We start from the raw sequence: 23,954 nt of genomic DNA on the forward strand, positions 1-23,954 counted from the left end.
GGCGTGGAGAGGACAACCCCACTGTGACGGCGGCGGACAGAATGAAACACCTGGGAACAGATTTAGCTAAAGAGGCGTGAGGCTTGTGCACCGGGAACCGCCAAACGCCTTCAGCTCGGCCCTGGGAGCGGACCATGTAGACAGGGAGACTCGGCGCGCTCCAGACGCCAGCGCTCCCCAAATTACCCGCAGCTTCCTGCAACCCTGCCCTCGACCCCCGCTGGCTTTCCCCAAGATCGTCCGAAACATCCTGTGAATACAGAGGCCCCAGAACGGCCAAAGTCATCTCCAGAAAGTAAGTTAAGAAACTCTGTGGGGGGCGGGAACCGTCGCCCACAACGGCCTTGGCCTCCTCTGAGCCCACCTGTCGTCGGTGTGCACCTGTGACGACTCACCTCCGGAAGGTCAGGTATCACCCCGTTTCCGGGCCCCCCAGAGCAGGGGGAGTGCGCCAGAGGGAGACCACAGAGCCCCTCACTGTCTCGATCTTCGAGTTCACTGCTGGCTGTGCCCACCTTTGCCCACCTGTGTAAAGGAAGCATGTGTCAGTCAGTTTACCTCCTATCCAATCCCGGAGGCTTCCCAGCCTTGCTTTCTCCCGCCTCCCTAATCTACTGCCCTTGGATTCCGGGTACCCCACACCCCCTTTCGGTTTCGAGTGCAACGCCGTGAACTGGGCTTTCCGGAGCGCCTCCCCAGTCCGCTGAAGTTTTGCTTCCTGGCAATGGTCGTAGGTGGGGCTCAGATAAAGTCAAGAAAATTCTTACAGTTTGGACGTTTCTTCCCGTGATGAGTTTGTTGATGACACTCACCTTCCAAGCCCTCAAGGGGGTTCTCCTGATGGGCCCTGATGTGCCGGGCTTGAGTGCACCCCTAAATTCCTGTGGCGACCTCCACGGGGCCAGGCCCCACGCAGGCACCCTCGCATAGGCTGGGGTTCCGTCGCCCTCGTGAGGACCGTATGGCCAGGCCGCTGGCTGCCACCCAGGAGTCAGGAGACACCCCAACATGGGAGGTTTCCCCACGTTCGGTTCCCCCTTCATTGCCGGGGACAGCGCGCAGGTCGGCTGCTGAGCTGTGACAATTTCTCACTCCCGTCCATGGAGTGGCGGCCTTCCCATCAGGTTGCCGCCCACCGCGGGGCTGCGTGCCCGAGCCCAGCCGCTCTCTGGTGGTCCGTGGGGAAGTGGGGAGCTGTTTGTGGGCACCGGCCAAGTGACAATAGGCCCGGCAGCCCCCGCCCACGGTTTCAGAGCCAGTCCAGGGGCAAAGGGCTCCCTGCTGGAGAGTCCCCACCGGTTCCCCGGCCACAGCCTGCAGGAGCCGGCTCCGCGTCCCCACAGAGCCCCTGTGACATCAACCAAGACCTCAGGGGTGTTTCAGGTTCAGGGTCCTGTGGTCCTGCAGACTGGGCGGTTTCAATGACTATCTGCTGGCGAACGCACGGTTGCCCCTGCTGTGGACGTTCTCCCACCCGTGGTCGTCACGCACAGGTTTGGGCCATGAGCCGAGGGGACCCCCGCCCCCACGCTGGGCCACGGCACATGGATCTGGTCCCCTCCAGTTGTCTGGCTTCTGCTCCGCACCATGGGGCTCAGGCAAGCTTCTAGGTCCATGGCCAGCATGTCCCCTGCTGGAGGGGCGTTCGCCTGCCTGGGGTTTAAGGGCTGGAGGTGGGGGGCAACCTCTGTTCTCACAGCGCAGGAGGAGAAGTCATTTCCCACCTGCCCATCTGAGTCCTCCTGGCTGGGCCAACACTCAGGTCCACGGGGGGCATGACGATGACGAGGAAATGACCGTATTTATTACCTACATTTGTACAGGGCTGTCTGTAGGAATCGGGGACCTCAGGACCGGTCCCGAGGCCAGAGCTGGCCTGCCGTCGGATCTGAGAGGGGGTGCACTGTGGTTGGGGTTCAGAGAGCAAGGAGGCACCTCAAAGGCAGAGAAAAGCAGTTGATGTTTGTTCAACAAATGTTTGCTGGCCCATCTCTGACAATGGGACCCGGGAGGACTTTGCCCGAAGGGCGGTCCCGGGCCATCCCCTGTCACGCTGACCCTCAGTGACCCATGGTCCCCTGGGTGCCATCTCCCTTCGGCTCTTTATCTAAATCACTTTACAGGGAAAAGGTCAAAGGTTGGGGTTTGGGTTTGTTTTTTTCTGGGCCTGATTTCTGAAAAACGATCAGGTTTAATCAACAACAGTTTCCTGTAAAGGATTGTTGTGGGGTGGGGGTGGGGTCGGAATCTGCTTCCCTGGCTGACGCAGGTCCAGCCCAGTCACGTGGCCTGTGCGCCTTTCCCACTGCTGGGCCCTCACATTTCTGTGCTCTCCCCGACTCGTCGGGGCCGGGGCCTCGCGTTCCGAAGTCTCCCCTGGGCCTCTGACCCCTGAGCCCACTCGTGCCGAAGGCCTTTGGCCCCCATGGGGGCTGGAGCTCAGGGACAGATGCCCCTGTCCATCTTCACCTCGGTCACCAGGCCTGATCTGGCCGGGGACCCCAGCTGGGGATCCACTGTAGTCCCGCCTTCCTGCCTTTTAACCCCTCCCACCTGGGGTGGGCGGGGCAGCCTGGGGGGGCGGGGCCCTCTAGTGTCCGAGGACGGATGGGCTCCCTAGGCCCACGGGGTCTGGTTGGTGCTGCATGCAGACCCGGTCTGTCCCTAGCACGGTCCTTCCAGTGCGTCAAATTTCCTGGCCGTCTAGAGGTTGCCTCTGTGCTGGGACCTCCCTCCGCTGCCCTCCTCTCCCCGTTTTCTTGTCAGTTTAGGGTTTTGTTAGCATCTGTGAGGCCCAGAAGGGAAGCTGAGACAGCAAATTCCTCGAGAAGTCTTCCTGGAGGCCAGGCGCAGGGGGCAGGAAGCTCCTTGCACAGTGCTCGGTGACCCCCTGGAACCTAGAATTATTCCACAATCAGAGTGTTAAGGGGGGAAAGGCTTTCGACCACAAAATGTGAGCAAGGCCACGAGACGAAAAGGAAACATTGATAAAATGGACTCAGTACGAAAGGAAAGTGTTGCCCTGGCCGGTGCGGCTCAGTGGGTTGGGAGCCAGCCAGGAAAAGGACAGGCGCCCAGGCCGCTGCCCCGTCAGGTGCATGCGAGAGGCCACTCATCAATGTTTCTCTCACCCGAGGTTCCCCTCCCTCGCTTCCTCCCTCCCGTTCTCTCTCTCGGGCAAGAAATACATTGACTATTTTAAAAAGAAGAAAGACGAAATAAAATTGAGAGCCTTGCCATCCGTCCTGGCCGACCACAGGGAAGGCTCTGTCGCCAAAGGCCAGCCGAGGGACGCAGCTTAGCAGCCCCAAACCACAGCCACATGCTGTCTTCCAGGTCCCGCGGGGCGCAGCGCCGAGTCCCCGGCTCTGGGTTCCTCTGAGGGACAAGCCCCGGGCCCCCGCCGGCTGTGGTCGGCCACCTCTGTCTGGCCGTGGGAACGAGGGGGGAGAGGAGGGGGTGGGCCCTTCGTAGCCCCGTCCTCATTGGGGCCTTGCAATCGGGCAGCGGTGGGGTGGCGGCCGTGGGGACAGGTGCCCCGGCTGGAGCAGGTGGGGCAGGCGTTGCACTGACAGGCAGGCAGGCAGGCAGTGCTGGGCTGGGCGCGCCTGTGTATCTGCTTTATTTACTTTTTGATAAAAATTATTTTATTTATTTTTAGACAGAGGGGAAGGGAGGGAGAAAGAAAGGGAGAGAAACATCCACGTGCAGTTGCCTCTCCAGCCCCCCCACTCCCCCCCCCCCCCCACGAGGACCCAGCCTGCAACCCAGGCATATGCCCTGTCTGGGAATGGAACCTGCGACCCTGCAGCCCACAGGCCACGGAGCCACAGCAGCTGGGCTTTTTTTTTAATTGGGTTGGCCAAAAGGGCTGTTTAGTTTTTCCTGTGAAGTAAGAGACACCTTTCCTGCTCAGCAGTGACTTCACTGACTTGGATGTTTGGGGTGTGTAAGCTCTCTCCCGTGGGGTGGAGGGCTGACTGCCCCCCATTAATGATTGTCTTCGCTGTCAGCCTCAACTGCCTCCCCGACCTTGAAGCACCGTCTGGGGGGGCGGGGCCCTGCAGGATGCAGGCTATGGCACCATCACTTGCCCCGCCCCCCCGGCCCCCGCCCCGGTAATGCACGGTAGGCGGGGCCACACCTCCCAGGCGCTCAGCTGATGAGCCTTTCCCAAAAGTGTGCCCAGGGCCCCGCTGGCCCCTAGTCCCCCGGCTGGGAGAGCTCAGTAACCGACAGAGGAATGCTCTGACCGGAGAACGCAGTCACAGTGTCCTCGAGTTGGTAGCGGCGGGTGCCCCCCGGTCTGCCACTGGGCTAAGCGACCATCAGCGGTCATGGTGACGACTGGGGCGGTCCAATCCAGAGGAAATGGGGTGTTACTACTCAGTGAGTGGGATTGGGGTCCCCGAGGCCTTTCCCCACCCTGCCCCATCCAGTCGTGAACGCTGGTGGAAGACCAGGGCCATGGTGACAGGCTCCCTTCCTCAGTTCCCCCCCCCAAAACGAGGAGTGGGCCCCTCCCTAGGAGCGGGGCTCCGGCGGGCTGGGAGCATGCGGTGGGCGCAGAGGCAGCGGCTCCCCGTGGGCACCAGTCTCAGGCCAGCAGCCGGAGGAGCAGTCTACCGGCTTCCGGCAAAATTTCTCCTCCTGCTCGGCCTCTCCGTCTTCCAGAATTTCACCAACCTTGCATCTCCTTCCTCCCTCTTCCCCCCACTGTCCTGCTGGTACCTACTTACAATTTATCTCATGAGGGGCAGGGTAAGGAGATGACAAGGACAGAACTGCAGGGCAGGGGCAGGAATGCAGCCGTCCGTCGTCACCAAACCCAGGGCCCTGGAGACACTGGGGGGCCTTCCTTTGGGGACAAGGACCGCAAGGGAGGACAGACAGGTGGGCACCCGTACTTTGGGAGGTGCGTGCGTGGGGGACACGGGGGCGGGACGGGGACACAGCAGGGGATGGTGGCGAGTGCCTGTCACTTCCTTGGCTGCACATCCCCGGAGGGAGGTCCCCCTTGGATGGCCATGGCGGGCCAGGCCTGGTCCCCTCTGTGGAGCTGTGCGGGCCCCGCCACCCTCTCTCCCTCGCTAGTGGTGCTGGGCCGTGGCCTTGCCAGGGCGAAGGGCAGTGCTGTCTGCCTCAGGGCTGTGGGGTCTGAGCACAGGACGCAGGCCCTGCCCCTACTGGGGACAGTCGAGGTTCCCCAGACAGGCGGCGAGGCTGTCCAGTGGGGCCAGTTCTCACAGCCTTCCTGGACATGTGATGGGATTTTTCCTTCAGACATAGGAGTCCCCTGGGCAGTCTCATCTGGTCACAGGATCAAGCCCTCAAGGACTGAGCCCACTCTCCAGCCGGGGGTCAAGGGAAGTCAGAGAAGTTCTCCACACAGGACTCCCCACGCCACCCCTGCCTTGGAGACGAGGTGGGGCAGGTGAGTGGGGCCCCATGAGACCCGAGCCTCCCTGCGGAGACCCCCAGGCTCCCCTGCTCTGACCCAGCTCCCAGACTGTTCCAGGGGGCCTGTGTGGGACCCCAGCCCTGTCGGCGGGCATGGGGCCGCTTCTCTGGCGGGGCCCCCCTTCCCCACCCCAGCACAATGTGGAGGACCCTGCTCGTTCTCAAGAGGGGCACAGAGGCCCCGAGGCAGGGGCATCTGTGCCTCTGTGGGCAGACAGGTGGCGGGCAGGGGGTCCATACAGCATCAGTGGTCCTGGAGCAGCCGGGGGCTGCCCGATCTGGGGCCCAGGTCGTCGAGCTGATGAAGGGTGGGCACCCCCTGGGAGCGTCTGAAGAAGCTGGGCTCCCAGGGCTGCTGGCCACGGGCCCTGAGAGACAGAGGCACGAGGAGGCTGTTCTAGGATATGGGGGGCGGGGCGGGTGCCTGGACCGGGTGCAGGGGGTGCAGCTGGCCAGAAGGAGTGACAGGGTGGAGGGGGAGCAGGGGAAGTGGCAGGCAGGGACAGCTGTGAGCACTGGGGTGGGGACTGCTCAGTGGCCGGGCCCGGGGCCCCCTGCTCTCTGGGTACGGAGAGCCTAGGGGGTCCCCAAGATCACTGGGGCTGTAGTATGGGGACCCCAGGAGCCTCCATCTCTTGGTGCAGGTGGACACAGCCCCTGTGAGGTCAGGTCTTGGTAGGGGCTGGGGACCAGCAGGGGTCCCTGTGCCAGTGGAGGGTGACGACATGCAGGTCTGGCACGGTGCAGCCTCCCCCGCCCTCTGTGTGGCCAGGGGTCTTCCAGGGTATTGGCCTGGCCTGGCTTCTGGGGCCCCACTCTGCGAAGGGGCGGGCGGGCCTACCGGGGGCTCAGGGCGTAGGTCCCCTTGTGGTCCAAGCTGCGGCCGGAGCTGATGGCGAACCACAGGAAGGAGCTCAGCAACATTGCGTACACCTGGGCGGGGGTGGGGGTACCTGCACCACTGGCTCCCGGTGGGGCTCTCCACCTCCCCAAAAAGCGACCCAGGCCGTAGGGTACCCGGCTGTCTCCTAGGGAAGGGAGTTGGGAGGGCCCAACACCCCAGGCCACTTCCCTGGGGGCAGCTGGGCCCTCCCAGCGAGGGTGGCGGAAGGGGTGACGGGGAAGGTACCGTGGAGGCGAGGCCTACGCTGGCCAGGATGGAGACGATGTGTTCGTGTGTCCTCAGGAAGCTTCGAATGCCCTGCAGGCAGTCCTGGACAGAGGACAGCGCCATGGCTCCCGCCCTGCCCCCCAGGGACCCTCGGAGCCCACCGAGGCCAGCCAGCACTCGCTTTGTTCTGGCCGGGAAACAGCCCCAGAGCCCGGCCAGTCCTGCAGTGTAGCCGGGCAGCCCCTCGGGGGAAGGGCCCCAAGTCAGCCCTCCGGGTGGCCCCTCTTCTCCCAGAAGGCAACTCTGGGCCAACCGCTGATCAGGACACCGTCCCTGCCCCCAGGCCCAGGGCCGTTCTGCAGAGACTGCCCCACACCGAATCCCTGCCCAGGAGGCCCTCACCCTGGGCCCAGATGGGACCTGAGGCCTCTCCCAGGCTGGCTCGGACCAGCCGTCCCTCTCTCACCCCCTCCCCGGCACACTGGGCCCTCCCCTGCCCTCGCCCATCCCCAGCGGGCAGTCCCACTGGGGCCCAAGGTGCTGTGCGGCCGCATCCCTCCCTGGGCCTCTGCCAGGTGCATCCTCCTGTCTGTCTCTCGGAGGGCAGCCAGGAGCCCAAGAGATAGGGGTGGTTTGTTTCCCGGACTGCGGGGGAGGGGAGCCGGGCAGGCCGTGGTGCAGGGAGGCTGGCCAGCAGGAAGGGGCTGCCAAGTCCCTCTCTGGGCCTCCAGGAAGAAGGGGCTTCCTGCCTCTGGTGTCACTGTGACTGGAGCCTCGGGCGGCCACACTGGCACCGGCCACCCCTGCAGCGGGCAACCTTCCTCTTTGGAATGACCCTGCGGCCGGCTCCTTCTGAGGCCCGCAGGACACTGATCCCCCTCCCCACACAGCTGACTGCCTTTGCTCTGCAACCCTCCACCCTGGCCACCCAGGCCTGGCTCTTCTGGAGGCTTCCGAGGGCAGGGTCTCAGTGCTCCGCACCACACCTGACCTTGGGGAGCCCACAGACAGAGCTGAAGGGAAGCAGTGGACGGAGGATGGGGCCTGACCTGCGTCGCAGTGGGCTCATTAGCCCGGCCACCCCTCCCTGCTGCCCCTCACCACCTGCGGCCTTCCCCAGCCCCGTGGTGCCCCTGCCCCTCACCTGTGAGGTGGCCTCCTCTCCTGGACACAGGTCCACCTCCGCACCGCCCAGCAGGCTGGACGGGGAGCCCTTCCCACAGCACAGAAACTGCAAGGGCAGACAGAGGGGCCTTGGCTCCCTGAACCCTGGGGTCCCCAGGGTTGGGGACCAGTGTTGGGGACCCGTCCGACAGAAGGGAACACTGGCGCAAGGCTCCAGCAGAGCTGGGCACCCCAAGAAATCAGACTGTGGGAGCCCTGCCTGCCCAGTGGGCTTCTCTGGAGAAGGAGGGCCCGGCGGCACCTGGCAGGTCCTCGCTGATGCCGTTTGCCCACCTGCAGGCGGACCGAACACCCCTGCTGGGGCAGGGCCAGGCTGGCCTCAAGGGCTTGCTGAGGGGACTGTAGTGGGAGACCGGCCAGCCCAGAGCTGCCAGTGGGGGGTCCCCACCATGCTCACCGTGTCCTGGATGGCCAGCAGCTCCTGTCGCTGGGCGCCAGGCGAGCTCCTCACTGCCCGGTCGTAGGCCAGGTCGTAGGTGTCCAATGCGGCATCCTCCACCTGTGCCGGGAGGGTCTCCGTGAAGCTCTCCTCGAGGTCGGCCCCGGCCACGCTGCTGACGGCTGTCTGAAGGGTGTGCAGCTCCTTCCCTGGTGGAGCTCCCCCCACCCCCCTGAGGGCAGAGCTGGTTCTCCTGGGTGGCCGGTCACAGTGGTTCCCCAGACTTCGACTGGCTGCGAATGCCACCCCTGCCCCCCAGTGGTCCTGCAGGATAAGCTAGAGATGGAAGCTCTGGTCCCCAGGAGCACAGAGGGCTGGCCGAGGGGAGTGTCCGCCTGCTTCCATCTCCAGACACAGACAGTGGGCAGACGAGGCCGGGTGAGTGTCGGATCTCAGCTCCTCAGTGATGCTCTGGGGGTTTCCCCAGAACCACGTGGTGCGCTCCGGAAAGCCCCAGCAGCCGAGGAGGTCCTTGGCTGAGGGAGCTGTGAGCACCCAGAGCTGCCTCGGGGCCAGCAAGGCCCCTGGGACAGATGATGGAGCAGGGCATCGAACCCCTGGCTGGGCTCTACCTTCACTCTGCACCCCAACATCACCCAGACCTCATAGTCTCCGCCCACCTAAGCACCCCTTTTATGTCTTTCCTCATGCTCCCCCCAAAACAGAATGCCCTCCTCTTCAAGTTATTTTTTCAAAGACAAACTGGAACTTCGCTTCCTTCAGGAAGGCTTCCAGGATTGCCCAGGAGCTGCTGGTCTCCATGCACAGGCGAGGCCTCCATGAAGTGTCCTGCCCGCTGATGCCTCTTTCCCCTTAGAGGCCCCAAGCCTTCCATCACCGCCCTCCGACCCCATGCCACGCTGACCCCTGTGCCACGCTGACCGCTGGGACACACAGCCCGTGCTTGATGGGCTGGGGGTGAGTGGAGGACCCAGGCCTGTTCTGGCCACTCCCGCTTGCCCCTCGGAAAGGAAGGAGAGGCGCTGCACCCGCACCCCAGAGGACTCGGGGCAGCCGGCCAGCAGGCAGTGGGGGCTGTCCCACCCAACCGGCCTCCTCCAAAGCCCCCGCACACCAATGGGAACCAGACGGGTTTCTGTCCTGAACCCCGCTCCTGGCGTTCATTAACTGCCTGTGACACGTCACCTGCCAGTCACCCCAGACCCGGCCAGCAGTTCCCTTCCCACTGCTGGTCAGGGGGAGAGGGGGTGCCCAGGCTGGGAGCCAGTCTCCTCCAGGAAAATGGGGGTACCAACAGGGGCCCTGGTGGAGCTGGCCTGGGGTTCGGAGGCCAGCTGGGATGCCCCCTCTGGTTCTATCCGCACCCCGCTCCCAGGCCCTCCCCTACTTGGGATGGCGCCTTCAAGGCATGGTCACTACTGTAATATTGTCGGGAGGGATGGCCCTCACTGTGACTGAGCTGCAGCTTTGTCCCCGGCCCCACAGCCCCAGAAGCAGGGTGACAGAGCAGACTTGGCCAAGCTACGCCTCCTGCCCAAGGCCTGCTGGAGGAGTAGGGGGCAGTGTTCTCCCTAACTGGGGGTGCGCCAGGGCCCTGGAGGGGCCAGGGCCTGATCCCAGGGTGCCGTGCCCTTCAAGCCCATCTTCCAGAGCTGCAAGGGTGCCCCTGGCTTCGAACATCTCTCCTTAGATGATACATCTGAGACACACACAGACCAGGTGCTCAGGGAGTCCATGGCCCCCGCTTCCAGGCCCTGAGCCAGGCTGGTGACTCTGGGCTGTGCCCCTTCCCCCAGTGTCTGCTGAACCCTCGTAGGTGGCTCCCGGGCGGCCTGTGGGGGCTGGTGTTGCTCTGCAGACCAGCCCCATGGACCCACAGCCACCTCTGACTTGAGCCTGCATGGTGGCTGGACAATCGGGGAGGGGAGCAGCCTGGGGTGGGGGGAGCTGTGAGGACAGAGACCGTCCAGCACCCGTGCACTTAATCCGAGAATGAATTATTAAGCAGAGCCCGGTGATTCATCTCCATGGCCCCGTCTGGGGACAGGCGGGCGGTGACGGTGGCTCCCGGGCTGTGGCCAGCGCATAATTAATTGTCTTCTCGCTCTGCATTCATCTCACGGCCACCCAGTCCCCACACTGCTGGCCCTCGCCAGCTCTGGGGCGCCTGCCAGGGCCCCTCCCCCACCCCGCCGGGGCAGCAGCCTGCCTTCCCAGTGGCGCGCAGACATGACGGTCCCTGCCCCCCTCTGTCCTCTGGTTTCCCATCTCTAAGGGGGGTCCTGGGGGAGCCATCACAACCCTGATTTAGGACGGCTCATGGTATCCCTGGGGAGGGGCATGGGGTGAGGGAAATGGGGGTTGGGGCCTGCCGGCTCAGGCTCTGGACCCCCAGGAGCTTCTGTGCTCACGGGGCCTGGAGCAAAGGGGCCTGGCTGGGATCTGGCCTGGGGTGCCGGGAGGCCAAGGCCCCGCCCATGACCGGGGTGATGGGCACAGGATGGGGATGGGGCTGGGGCTGGGGCTGGGGCTGGGGCTGGGCCTGGGCCTGAGCCTGGGCCTGGGCCCAGGGCCGGGCCCCAGCCACTGCCTTGGGAGAGCCTGGGACAGCTCTGCATAGCCCGCACCACAGAGGATGGAGGGCCGGCCTGGCTTGGGGTGCCAGTGGGCCCCACAGAGCCCTCTGCACGCACTGGTTTGCCCCATCACACCACAGCCCCCACGACTCGGAGGAGAGAGGCCCCGTGAGGCGGACTAGCACCCAAGAGCGCTGGACGGAGAGGCTGACCCCAGATTCCTTCACCCAGGCCGCCTTGTGCCCACATGGGCCTGGACACATATAGGCCACCTGGGGGGCAGATGGGGGCCTGGGGTCAAGCAAGGCCCCAGGAAATGACCCCTGAGGGTTAGTTGGAGGATGGACCAGACCTGGACGATTGGGGGGGCAGTGGCGGAGAAGAGGCACAGCTGGGAGCCATCAGCCAGCACCCCTGCCCTGCCCTGAGCGGAGCCCCAGCTGGCCGTGGCCCATGTCCCTGTCCCCTGCAGCCTGTCGAATCCTGGGCTGGAGCTGTAAACACACAGGGTCAGAGAAGAAAGGATGGAGGGTCTATAGCACCCAAGGAGAGCCAGATGGGGCCCCAGGGCACCCTGGGAGCTGTCTTGACAGGGACCACCCATGTAGTGTGGCCCAGATAGCTGCTGGGGTGGTGGGGTGGGTTGGGGAATGGGAGGCAGAAATGCCTGCCCTGCTGAGAGCTGAGGCCGCCTTTGGGGGGCTTCGAGTTCCCCCAAATCCAGAGGAATGTTCTCTTACTGATCTGGTCACAGGCGGTTGACCCCAAATGATACAGGGAGTGGTGGGCAGTTTGGGGCAACAGTGACTTGGGGATAGAGGCCTGGATGGTGGGGACCCCTCCTGCCCGGCTCCATCAGGGTGACCTCGTCCCCCTCTCGGCAGGCGTCTCCCCACGTGCAGACCGAGGGGTGACCCACACTCTGAGTGGTCTGGCCGTTCAGCCTCACCCACACCAGGAAGCACAGGAGGGAGAAAGGCCCACGTCTGAGGGTGAGGAGCAAAGACCAGAGAGGGTGGTCACACACCTGAAGCACACAGCACGGACTCAGCCTGAGAGCCAGCCTGCTCTCCTGGCCGGCTGCCCTCTGTGAGCCTCTTCTTTTGGGAGGGGGGGGGCATGATCAGCCAGACACTCTAATATACAGGGGCCGGGACTGCGGGGCTCCTGACGCACAGGGAAGAAAGCATTGCTCGTCACCCACCATCTGCAAGGGGGCCTGCACAAGAACCAAGTTCACTTTGGCTGGGTGGTCTTGGTGTTGCTGGGCCGGGCCTTACTGAGCGCATGGGGAAACGGGTCCAGTAGGAGGAAAGGGGACAGCTGAGGGCCACAGGAAGCCAGGGCAGACAGGGCCCACGGCCCGGGCTCTCCTCTCTCTCTCTCAGCCCCACGCACCGGCCCAGGGGCTCCTTGGGCTGCCGGGGGATGGGGGGTGGGGTGTCTCGCCTGGGTCTGGGCTCTCACAGCCAAAGGGTGGGGCACAGGCTCTGTCATCAGGGTCCATCCACTGGGGGGTACCACCCGGGGGGGGGCCTGCCCCCTGCCCCCTCTCCCAGCTGTGGCCTCTTGACCCGTGGGCAACTGGGCTGCAGGGCTAGGCAGTACCTGGCACTGGGCCGAGCTCTGAAAGTAGACACAGTCCCCAGTGGGAGGCCCCTTTGGGGACAGACGCTGTGACCTGGCGGTGGGGAGAGGCTTGGGGAGAAGCCTGACCTGTCAGGAGCTCTAGACACAGGGCCTGGGGGCAAATGTTGAGATGTTGGCACCGGCCCATCTCGCTCAGTGCCCTGGGCTGGCAGGGGTCAGCTTCACTTATGAAGGTGCCAGCCCTAGCTCCAGGGCGGGCTCTCGGGTGCTCCTTGGGCCGGACAGAATTCCCGGAGGGCCATCCGCCAGAGCCCCAGGGCTGTCTGTCCCAAGCTGCTCCCTGGTGTGAGCGCCCACGGCAGACCCACGGCCTACAGGCGTCTAGCCCTGCTCACTCTCGCTCTCTGGGGGCCAGGGCCTCCCTCCCTCACTCCCTCACTTGGGAGGTAACCTGCTCGGCCCTGAGCCTCCCTGGGCACCCTGCTGACATGGCGAGCCCCCAGAAGGCGTTGGCTGAGTGGATGGATGGACGGACCCCTGCCGCGGGGACTCACGCCCCCCACCGCCCTGGGCATCATCATCCCAGCCTCCCCCAGTCCCACCGTCCCTGGGAAGGAGCCCACATTCAGAATGGAACCAGCAGGGTACCTCACCCTTGCCCACCTGTAGGCCCCGTCACCAGGCAGGTCGGGCCCTGTGGGTGCGTCCTGGACACCCTTTCCCCCCCGGTCCTCCTGGCAGCCCCCCACAAGGCATCTCTCCCTGCCTGGCCACGCCCCGTCAGCAGTGCAGACCCTCGTAGTGAATCTCCGAAAATACTGATTGCCCCAAATCCATCCCTCAGGCAGGCAGGGACCCCCTCCACCTGCCGCCGCCCCCTAAGCCCCACCCCCCGAGCCGTTTCCCCTCCAGGAGGAGGCAGGAACAAGGCGGGGCGGGGGGGGGGGGGGAGCACACGGCTGGGGTGGTCTGAGGCCTCTACCAGCTTCCCCTCCCTCCTCCTACACCTGCTGCCCCCTGTCCGCTGGTGCCTGTGTCCCCACCCCACCCCAGGCAGACCATGTCCCTGTCATGGTCCTGAAACACCCACCCATCTCTTCTCTAGTGACCGGGGGTTGGAGGAAGCGTGGACTGACTTTCTCATCACCATCCTGGGACCCTCCGCTGCGTGACAGGGCGGGGGCGCTCACCTGGGTGGGGTTGCGGAGCCTCCAGAAGGCCACCTGCACCAGGGCGCAGAACACCAGCGCGAAGCACAGGAAGCCCTGGGGAAAGAAGGGCTGGTCATCCCACTGCCAAGCGGCCTAGCGGGGCCCGCCGGGCTCCCTCTAGGCCGAGGAGTCCCGGCCCAGCTCCCCACTGCCCAGGCAGAGACCTGGGGCGGCGGGCACACGAGTTTCCACCCTTCCTTCTGACCCCTTTGGGGAAGCTTTCCGCCATTGCTGGTTTTCCTTCCCAGGGCCTGTTCCTGGCTGTGCCAACTGCTCACCCCAGAGGCGGAGGAGTCCCCAGCAAGGAGACCCTCCTGCTCACTGGGACTGCTGTTGGCAGGGACTCTGACCTGGGAGGGGCCAGGGAGAGCCCTCTGCGGGCCTGGATCAGGGTTTGGGAAAACCTGTCCCGTTCAGGTGGCCCTAGGCACACTGAGCAGGGGCAGCTGGCTTGGGTGTTTTGTTTTGTTTTGTTTTTTGAAACCTCTACAGCTGGGCTCCCGGGCAGTCACAGCCCTCCACCCCAGGGGCCCAGGTTCTGGCTGGGAGGGCTCAGGCCAGGGGAGACACACCCAGATGGTGTGACCACCGCACCCCCAGCAGCGAGCTCCCTCCTTCCCTCACACCCTGCTCCTCCCAGTGGTCCAAGGGTGCTGGTCCCCTCACTCATGCACAGCCTGGACCCCTGCTGGAGGCGCCAGACAGTCCCTGGAGAGTCCCATCCCCAGCCCCTCCTTGCACCCTCTCTCTGGGTGGGGGCTCTGAGCTTGCAGAAGCGACTGAGTGTGGTGGGCCCCTCCCCTGAAAAAGGTACTAACGCTCCGGCGATCTTGGCAGGCAGTGTCAAAAGGTCACCACCTCCTTGGAGCCCAGCTCTGCATGGCCAGTCTGGCCACTGACTCCACATGCCAGGGTCTGTGGGGTGTCCCCAGGCCCACAGCAACGGTACGGAGCATGCTCCCCACCTCGGTGAGGGTGCTCTGAGTGTGTCACCCCATTCTCCCCCCTTCCGGGGCTGCTCATAGCCTGGGACAGGCTTCGAGCACGCCCAGGGTGACATAGAGAGGTGCCTGCTGGTGCAGACAGACACACAGACACTGGCCAGGCCAGGCAGGGATGAAGAAATAGTCCGTGTGTGTGTGGAGGGGGGTGGCTCTGTGAGACAATGGACCACCCAGCAGCCCCCAAGCTCGGTGTGGGCGTAGGGGCCGGCTCTGCTCTGTTGTACAGGGCTGCCCGCCTTCCCTGTCCTGCTGCCTGCCTGGGAGTCTGCGGGCCTAAGTCTCAGGACGTCCTTGAAGGTGCCTCCTCCTTCCTCTCTGGCCTTCCCCCTCCCCCTCCTCCCCCCCAGCTGGCTGAGGGCCACCTTCCCATCTGGAAGCCATCGCTCAAGGCTGCCTCCCAGGCTGGGGCCCTGAGCCAGCCCAGGAGACCTGCATGCTCCAGAAACCGTTCCACTCCTAGGAGAGAGCATGGCCCCCTGCCTCTGCCCGCTGGCCCACCCACCACCCTGTAGAGGGCGACCCCGGGGGAGGACGGACCCACCCATGCCCCCAGGCCTCTGCCCACTGGGCACCGGCCGCTGGTGGAGCCAGGTCCAACCCCAGCCCTCTTCCCTGTCCTCATTCCAAACAAAAATACGTAAATAAGTTGCAACGGCCTCCTTGGGCCACCCTGGCAAGCGCTGTGCTCTCATTTCCTGTTCTAGAGGCCGGAGAGGGTGGGGGCGGGAAGGGGGGAGCATCTTGCGCCCGTCCCACCCGGAGCCACCTCCAGCCCCTTCCCAGGCGCTCACGCACGCACGCACACGCAGGCAGACGTGCCAGACACAGCACGTGCACGCAGGCTGCTCGGCCTGCAGGTGTCTGGGAGCCAGGTTGCCTCCCACCCCCAGGTCAGGGCGCAGGGCTGGGCAGGGGTCAGGGGTTGCTGGGGGGCGGCCCTCGTGCCTGGCTGGGCCAAGAGCAGGCCTGAGCTCGCGAGACCAAGCCGGGGTCACAGGGAAGAGGCGACCTCGTTTGCCGCCTTTAGCCAGCACCACGGCGCCCCCTGGCGGCCGACGCTGCAGCTCCCCCCCCACCCCCACGCCCAGGGCGCTGGCCTCACCGGCACCCCTGGCCAGGCCCCGCTGGCTCCCTGTCCTAATGTCCTCTCCCTTGTCAGGCCCCACAGCTGCGGGCTCTCCCCTGGTGGGGACAGTCCTCTGCGCCTTCGGCTTCCCTCCCTCCACCACCCAGGCCAGCGATTTTCAACCTTTTTCATCTCGCAGCACACAATAACGACTAAAATTCAGCCCCAATATATGTTTTTGTCAATCTGACAATAAAAATAGGTATACTTGTGATTTATTCCCACTGTATATTATTTGACAAACCAGGGCACGGGAGGTCCGGGCCCCTGCCTGTCTGTGAGATTCTGGCGGCGTGCCCCTGTGCGGCAGCGGGCTGGAAATCGCTGCCCTGGGCGCAGGCCGTAGCCACAGCAGAGCGACACCCGGCTGCCCTGTGCCCCTGCGGGTCCCCATTGGTACTGAGCTGCCCAAGCCCAGGGGCACACCGAGGGGTGGCTGGCCTGGGACCGCTGTTCCTGGAGGTGGCCCTATCCCTGCCCCTGGGGCCAGTTACAACCAGGAGACACTCCACAAATATTGGGTGACACAGGCTGGGCCGAGAACCCTGGCCATCCTGGGGCTCAGCGGCCACCGGGAGAAGTAGGACCCTTCCCCATGCGGCACAAGGGCTTTTGCAGGTCTCTGGCCCCGGGGCTGGGGGCACCAAAGAGGGGCCTCCGAGCTGGAACGGAGGGATCGGGGCCAGACTCCGCGCATCTCAAGGGCCAAGGCTGGGCCAGGGGGTAGCTGGGGGTGCAGGTGAGAGCCCAGGCCCCAGTTTAGGTGAGGGGGCAGGGCTGGCAGGGGCAGCAACAGGACAAGTTGCAGGGGCCCTAGAGGCCCGTGTGGAGGGGCAGGTATGGGGACAACACGAGGCCATTGCTGTGGGACCGTCAGGGGCATGCGGGACCCCCTCCAGTAGCTGCAAGGGGCAGCATGGAGCTCAGGAGGGCGTGGGCTGTAGTCTGCCCGGGCGCCCAGACCTAGGGGCTGGGGATGGTGGGCAGAGGGGCCTTTCCCTGCCTCTCCCTCCGCCAGTACCAGGAAATGAAATTCACGGGAAATCTGCGGGCCTCCAGGGTAACAGGCCCCCAGCCCCCCTGGGCCTTTGGGAAGAAAGGGTCCCGATCTCTCCCTCTCCCTCCAAGGATGCGAGGGTGCGGAGGATGGAGGATGACGCAGCGACGCAGGGCCTGGGGGCGGGGCCCTGGCTGGCCCACATCCCTCTGTTCCCGTTTTCTGTCTGGACACGGAAGGGGACGATTTGTAGCCCCGCCAGTCCAGCGTGCAGACCCGGGGCTGGGGCAGCGGGAGGCGTGAGGACTCACCGCGGCCATGAGACGTCCGGCCTCCCGCACAGCGGCGGCAGCACTCAGCACAGCCCCCAGGCAAAGGAGCCCTGCCAGGCTGACCCCTGTGAAGAAGGCTGCGTGGGGCCGAAGAGGAGGAGGGTTAGCGGTGCCCAGGCCAGGGGTCCCCGGTGCGGAGCCTGGGTCTGGAATCCGCCCCAAGTAGGGGGTGTGTGCTGGACTTTTGGGAGCTATGAATGGACCCCGTCTCCCCATCGGGACAGGTTGTGCCCCCCATCTCCCCACGCCCCCTACCCTGCCTCCCCCTCCCACACTCAGAGGGACCCAAGAGAGGGCACGGGCGCTGCCCCCCACCTCTGCTTCCTGCCTACTGGCTGGGGCTGTCTTCAAAGCCACATCCCAACCCCTCCCATGCCCTAGTGACAGCTGGCCGAGTGGGGCTATAATCTTATCAGTCCAGACCCAGGCTTCCTGCTCCAGGGAGGCCGGGGTGCATGTCAAGGTTAAAAAATGGGGCCCAGGGGCCACAAGGCTTGGGGCTGGGACCACCGCCCAACCCAGGGGGCTCAGTTTCCCCACGTCCACCCCCCTTGGTGCTTTCACCTGAGATTCAAGCCCCTGAAGGGACACCGTGGTCCCTCTGAGCTGCTCCGGGACTCCCGGGGGCCGAGCCCCTCTCTGTGGGAACACCCCCTCCAGGACACAGAGCCCAGAGTCTGGATGCCACCCATCACACTGTCCTCGGGTTCCTAGGCAGGGGTTGCAGACCCCAGGCTCTGTGCAGCGGGACCCTCTGCCCCTGACTCGGGGCCTATGCCTGTATGCCTCCCCTGGGGGCACTCCCCACCCCGGACAGTGGCCACCCAGGGCCTCACTTACCCCAGCGGTGCAGGGCCTCGGAGGGGGACCCCTCTGGAGACACCTGCCTGATGACAGCAAAGTGGGCTCCGAAGTAGCTGAGTGCCGCCACGGTGGCCAGGAGGAGACCCAGCAGCTGTTGGGGCAGAGCCGGAGTTCGGGGCAGGGCTGGCGCGTGCCCCGCCCCAGGGGTGCCCCTGCAGCTTCCCTCCAGCTTCCGGGTCCCACCCAAGACAGGCCCGTGCTTCGGGTGTGTCTGCAGGGTGGTCCCAGGGGGGCCTTTGTCCCAGATACCCCCCCAACACACACGCAGACACCCTGACACTCGTACACAAACACCCTACCACTCACACACACATAAATGTGCTCACGGTGCCCCACCCCCAAAGACACCCCCACTGTCCAGTGTCTCCAGGAGCCAGGGACTGTGGACCGGTCTGCCGAGCAGGGAGTGGGCCCAACCCGCAGCCACGTCCCCCACCCCTTCGAGAGCACCCAGCGCCCCCTCAGGCATCGCTGCGCCGATCTCCTTCACCAGCCCCCTGGGGCCTCCCCCAGGCCTGCTGTTCCGCATGCGGGCCATTGCCCCTACAGGGGCTCTGGGGCACCTGTCGCCAGGGACCTCGGATGAGTGTCCATGGGGCAGAATGGGGATAGCAGGGCTGGTGTGTGGCAGGGAACTGCTGGGCTAGAGGCCCAGTCAGTCACGTGCTGCTGCCCCTCTCCCCTGGCACCCTACCCCCACCCCTTCCCACCCAACCTGCCCATTACCAGGACGAAGAAGCTGGTGACCAGCATCTGGCATTTGGCCACCCTGACTCGACTCCAGGGGCCCATAGTGATCTCCCTTCCTCTGCTTTCCTCCACTCCCTTCCCCTCCCACTGTGGTTTCCAGCTGGGCGGGGGCCTCAGACTGCAGCTGCCCGCCCAGGAGGTAGACTGCGTCCGCCCAACTGCCTGTCAACACACCCTGAGAACTGAGCGGCTGGGTGCCCAGGAAGAAAGGCAGGCAGGAGGGGGAGGGGCGGCCAGGCCAGCTTCTGCCACCCCTGCTACCCCAGCCCTAACCTAAGACACCAGGACACTTACAGGTATGTGAGGCCTGTCCCAGAAGGGTGCCTTCTTGTTCCCCGTGTGGCTGCAGAAGACACCTGGGGAGGAGGTGGGCGAGAAGCAGGAGGCAGTTGGGTAGGGGGTGAGCTCCCTGTCTTGGGAGTGTGCAAGCAGAGGCTAGCCCCCTGGTGAGTCCTGCCCAGGCCTTAATCCTGGGAGGAATCTGGGAGGCAGGTCTAATCGGAACCTGCCTTGAAGCATGTCTTACGTAACACCACTAGAAATGTTCTGTGACAACTAAATTTTTGAAAAGGTAACTTGATTTTCGATGCTTCAGCGGCACAAATGAGTAATTTGGAGCCGAGCCGTCTTGCGGGCACGGGGAGGGGGCTCACTCACACCCACACTGGGCCTCCGACGGAACCCAAGGGAGGGGCAGGGCTGCCGACTCAAGCGCACGCAGGCCCTGCTGAGTGGGGCACTGGAGGCCAGCGTGGGCCCCAGGCAGCCCACCCCGGGGGTGAACCAGCTGTCTGGGTCCAGTCCTGGCCAGTTTGCACCTTTGGGGCCACTGCCGACGGGGTGGGGCCACCTGGGAATGACACCTGTCCTGCTGGAGTTGCTTCCGTTCCATGTCTTGTAATGTGGGGGGTTCTGGTCCTGTGGGGACACAGGGGGATCCCCAATGCCACTGGCCTGTGAAGTGCAGGTGTGACTCGGGGGGTGCTTGAGGGTGTGGGCTGTGGGGCTGGGCAGCCTCACACCCTCTCCCAGAGACCAGCCACTCGAGCTCTGTCAGCCTCTCTTCTCCGGTGCAGGAGAGAAGTCACATGGTCATACTGCATGTGGCCAGCTCGCCGGGCGCCTCTGTGGAGAGTTTGGAGAAACACGTTTGGAGTGGGAGCCAGGCCTGGGTCCCTGGCCTGCCCCTGCTGAGCACCTTCTGTGTGCCCAGTCCCTCCCGAAGAGTGTCACCAAAGCCCTCCGTGGGCAAATGCTGGGAGAAGGCTCTCCCAGGGATGGACCACAGCCCCGTTTCCCAGTGCCCGCCGGCTGCTGGGGGCGGCTTGTTGCAGACGTCAGGCCCCATCACGTCCCTGCTCCCGTGAGCCATGCGCTCCCTTTCCAGCCACCTGAGGAAGTGGCACCTGAGAAAGCCCCTGGCCTTCCCTAGCCCTGGGCCACTCACCCCTCCCCTCTGGACCCCCGAGGCAGTCACCCAACCCCGGGGCAACCTGTGGGGCTGAGGAGGGACCCTACACAGCAGCTGCAGCCCCGAGGGGTGGGCCCAGGGGGACTGGCTGCCTCCTGCCTGCATTGCCACAGAGACTTGGGGCTTTGAAATGTGCACCTGGGAAGTGCACACATCCTTGTGTGCACACGTGCAACATGCCTGTGTGTGCTTGTGCGCCCACACCAGCGTGCACGTGTGTGCAGCGTATACATGCACGTGCGCATCTGAGTGTATGCACATGTGTGCCCATGTGCGCACACATGCATTCGGGCGTCGGTGCAATTGTGTTTGCATGTGCATGTGTGCCTGTGCTCATGTGAGTGTGCACACATGTGTGTGCATGCACAGTGTGCACACATACATGTGCCTTTGTGCGAGTGCACACGTGCAAGTGTGTATGAGTTTGGGCGTCGGTGCAAGTGTGTCGTCTGCGTCTGCACACGTGCCCGTGCTGGCATTTGTGTGCCGATGTGTGCTCACAATCACATGCCTGTCCGAGTGTGTACACATGTGCACATGCACACACGGGGTGTGTCTGGGTGTGCACATCTGGGTGTGCATATGTGCACCCACATGTGTGTAGCATGTTATTTACCACTCAGGGACCTCTTCGCCCCCCTCTCTCTCTTCCTCAGTTGATGCCTAATCAGCTCATTGAAGACTGTTTGCTGCCTGCCCTCCCAGTGGCCAGAGCCGGAGCCAACGAGCAGTAAAACTGCCACGTTGGACTGCAACCCCCAGTTACCTGTGCAGGAGAATCCCAGGTGCTGCATGCGGCACCTCCGTTAGGGCAGGGAGCCACCGTCCATCCCCCTGAGCAGGGCTGTGCACAGCCACCTCCTCCACTGGGGGTGCAGGACAGACAAATGACACCCAACAGCATGCCTCAGCCAGGCAATGGCGGCCAGCCTCCCGGGGACATGCCACGCGGAGAGCACGTGCCCCGAGGTGATGTGGCGGGGTCCTCCCCACACGCACACCCCCAGGCTGCCGAGACACAGACCCCAGCAGAGGACAGCCTGCAACCACTGGCCAGCCCTCCCCCACTCCGTCCAAGTCTCCACAATGAGGAGGGTCTGAGGAGCTGTCCCCGCCCAGAGCAGCCTCGGGGCTGGGAGGCTAAGGGTGACATGGGGGCCTGGATGGGTCCTGGGTGAAAAAGTAGAAGTAAGAACACCAAGCAGGGTATGGCCATGGTGAGCATGACAGGTCCAAGCGTACCAACTTGCTGTGACGAGTGGCCACACCCACGTCAGACATCAGTGGGGGGACCGGGGTGTGCGGCACTGAGAACCCACTATGTTCTCTTCGCAACTTTTCTGTCACCCGAAGTCGGTCCCACATACATTGTATTTGAAAAGCCAGCACCACCCACCACCCCAGTCTCACGGCGTGGAGGGGAGCAGGCGCCGTGAGCCGGCCCCGCCCCGCTGCTCACGGGAGCTCTTGGCTCTGAGCTCGCCTGCCCCCACCCCATTGCCTGCTCCCCCAGGGTCGTCTGCACATCCAGTAATGTCACCTGCCCACCTGGTGAGCTGCCCACCCTCTCAGCTGCCCACCTGCCCACATGCTCACCTGCTCAGCTGCCCACCTGCTCAGTTACCCACCTGCCCACCTGTTTCCTCACCCACCCACTCATTTTCACGCGGTTCTTATTCACGCAGCTCTCAGCTTGCTCACTCGCTCCTGCCTGATCTCTGCCTGCTGCCTGGGGAATCCAGGCGGGGTGGCGGTTGGGGTGGGGTGGGGTGGTGGGGGTGGTGGGGTAGGGGAGCCAGCACCGCTTCAGACCCTCCTTGTCACTGAGAAGCTACCTCCCTGGTCCAGGAGGGGGCAGCCTCCACCCTCCAAAGCTCGCCCCCAGGTAGCCCTGCTTCCCTGCACAGATAAGCCAGGGCCTGAGGGCTGGCGCCAGGGTGACTCCTGCTCCTAACCCCGAGGGCAGGGCCGAGACCCCGCACCTCCCTCCCAAGAAGGCCACAGGTCAGCACCACGGTGTCCCGGGGTGCCTTGAGCCCTGAGCTTTGCCTGTGTGCCCCTCCCTTTCTGGGCCCGGGCCACCACCGACCCCGCAGGAGTGAAGACCTGTGCGTTCCCGCACGGGGCCCAGCCGCACCGCCCGGCGCTTGCCTCGCTGGACTGGCTCTGCCGCCGCCGGTTCTGGAGGAAGGTGCGCGCAGACACCTGCCCCGCGTGATCCACCGTGACGTCGGGGTAGCATTGTCCGCATCCTCCCTTACTTTGTGGTGAAGGTATCCGGTGTGACCATAGTCCTTGACTTTCCTCTCCCCTCCAGTGCCCCCGCACCATTGTCAGTGGGGTCCCACCCGTCCACCCTCTGTCTCGGTCCTCGCCGCCCAGGGAGCGGGACTGGGAGGGAAGGGCCGCCAGGTGGTGCTTGGCTGGGCCTCATCTTTCTTTGGAAGTTAAGTACAGGAGGCGAAGGTGCGCCTGGGGCGGCGTCCGACTCCATCTCTGGAAGCGTCCGGAAGGTGTGGGTCTCCCTTGGGGACACTGAAAATGTTCTGGAATTAGACAGTGGTGGCAGTCGTGTGGCTGCGAATGCACCTCAGGCCACTGACCTGAGGGCTTCACACGTGTATGTCTAGTCTTCATGTGAGAATGATTATTGATTGCAGAGAGAGAGGAAGGGAGAGAGGGGGAGGGACATTGACGTAAGAGAGGAACATTCCTCGGCTGCCTCCTGGACGGGTCCTGACTGGGGATCGAACCCACAACCCCTCAGTGCGTGGGACGATGCTGCGACCCACTGAACCACCTGGCCAGGGTGACCTGAGCACTCTAGGAGGGTGAATTCCGTGGTATGTGAGTTGTCTCAATAAAGCCGTTCTTTTTGTTTAAAAAAAAGAAAAGAGGGAGAGAGATGCCCATGAACGCCTAGGGGCGGAGGGCGACCCCTGGTGGACTCCCTCCCCTCCGCTTAGGCAACGGTTGGAAGTGTTTCCCAGAATCACGCTCCCTTGCACAGCTCCTGGTGGGGCGGGCCAGGTGCCGGGTGCCAGCCTTGAAGGTGTGAATAAAGCCGCAGCACCTTTTGTGGCCGGGGTGCTGCTTGGCCCCACAGGGCCCCTCTGGCCGGCTCACTGGGCAGCCCCAGGCCCAGCTGACGGCGGGCCCTGCTGCTGTGATGGCCGCGGCTGTCCCCCTGGCCGCGGTCTCCCCAACGCCTCCGGGCTCCGGGGTCCAGCGGGACACCTGTCCTTGCCTCTGCCTCCACCTGAGAGGCTCTCAGTGTCCGGGGAACCGTCTCTCCCGGTGTCTGCGGCACTGACTTGGGTGCCATTTTTCAGACTGCTGAGGACTCCTCCCACTCTGCCCCTTGCTGAGATATTGGGGTCCCCCAGGGATAGAGGCAGCCCCCCTTTCCCTTCTTGCTCTGGCTGCTGCGGCGACCTCACCAATTCCCGTGCGCGTGAACATCACTAGATGTGGGGACGCTGCTGTCCTGGCTCCTGTCCCCCGGGAGCTGACAAACCGAGAGGCCCTCTGTGCATGGGACCATGCTGTGTTTGTCCATGTCTGGCTCCTTCCATGGAGCACGATGTCTAGCTTGTTCCATCTCCATCTCTCCCCCGCCCTCGGCCCAGGGATCTGCCCTGCGGATTCTAACTCACCCCATCTCCGCAACTCTGGGCTCTACTTCCAAAGCCTCGGGAGGCCCCGGGGCTGAGCCTGGAAACACTCAGGGGGCTGCCGGGTCCGATTCAGGCCCCTCATGCTCATCACTACCTGTCGTCCGAGGTCCGACACGAATGTTCTGCACGGGCCGTGCTTTCTAGGTGCTCGTGGCGGGGGGCGGTGGGGAGCTTGGACCCAGAGAGGGCGCCCTGGGGGT

The 23,954-nt window shown here is 64.4% G+C and overlaps 1 protein-coding gene across 3 annotated transcripts; it reads right to left on the bottom strand.

Annotated features, from left to right (window-relative positions):
* Positions 1 to 3,803: 3,803 nt before the first annotated feature.
* TSPAN32 (tetraspanin 32) lies at positions 3,804 to 18,685 on the bottom strand. 3 transcript variants are annotated; one of them, XM_037047803.1, is made up of 9 exons: positions 18,583 to 18,685; positions 17,833 to 17,947; positions 16,972 to 17,069; positions 13,513 to 13,587; positions 8,154 to 8,255; positions 7,716 to 7,802; positions 6,590 to 6,673; positions 6,302 to 6,349; positions 3,804 to 5,828 (listed from the first exon to the last, which is right to left on the bottom strand). In XM_037047803.1, exons 1-9 carry the CDS (start codon positions 18,646 to 18,648, stop codon positions 5,622 to 5,624), a joined length of 882 nt encoding a protein of 293 aa, XP_036903698.1. In that variant the 5' UTR covers positions 18,649 to 18,685; the 3' UTR covers positions 3,804 to 5,621. The 3 variants fall into 3 exon arrangements, with proteins under 3 accessions (XP_036903698.1, XP_036903699.1, XP_036903700.1); XM_037047804.1 differs by having other exon boundaries at positions 6,302 to 6,393; XM_037047805.1 differs by lacking the exon at positions 16,972 to 17,069 and having other exon boundaries at positions 6,302 to 6,393.
* Positions 18,686 to 23,954: the final 5,269 nt, after the last annotated feature.

This window comes from Sturnira hondurensis, unplaced genomic scaffold (genome assembly GCF_014824575.4).
Source record: "Sturnira hondurensis isolate 20B ecotype Veracruz unplaced genomic scaffold, ASM1482457v3 Scaffold0006383, whole genome shotgun sequence".
NCBI lineage: Eukaryota > Metazoa > Chordata > Mammalia > Chiroptera > Phyllostomidae > Sturnira > Sturnira hondurensis.

What these genes read in the sequence shown, in the direction of transcription:
- TSPAN32 (XM_037047803.1), bottom strand. Translation starts at nt 18,648, where the DNA reads ATGGGCCCCTGGAGTCGAGTCAGGGTGGCCAAATGCCAGATGCTGGTC. An exon ending in GGCTCCGCAACCCCACCCAG is followed by an intron (nt 8,256 to 13,512) that starts GTGAGCGCCCCC and finishes CTCCCGGCACAG; the next exon opens with GTGGAGGATGCCGCATTGGA. An exon ending in TGCTGGCCATCCAGGACACG is followed by an intron (nt 7,803 to 8,153) that starts GTGAGCATGGTG and finishes CTGCCCTTGCAG; the next exon opens with TTTCTGTGCTGTGGGAAGGG.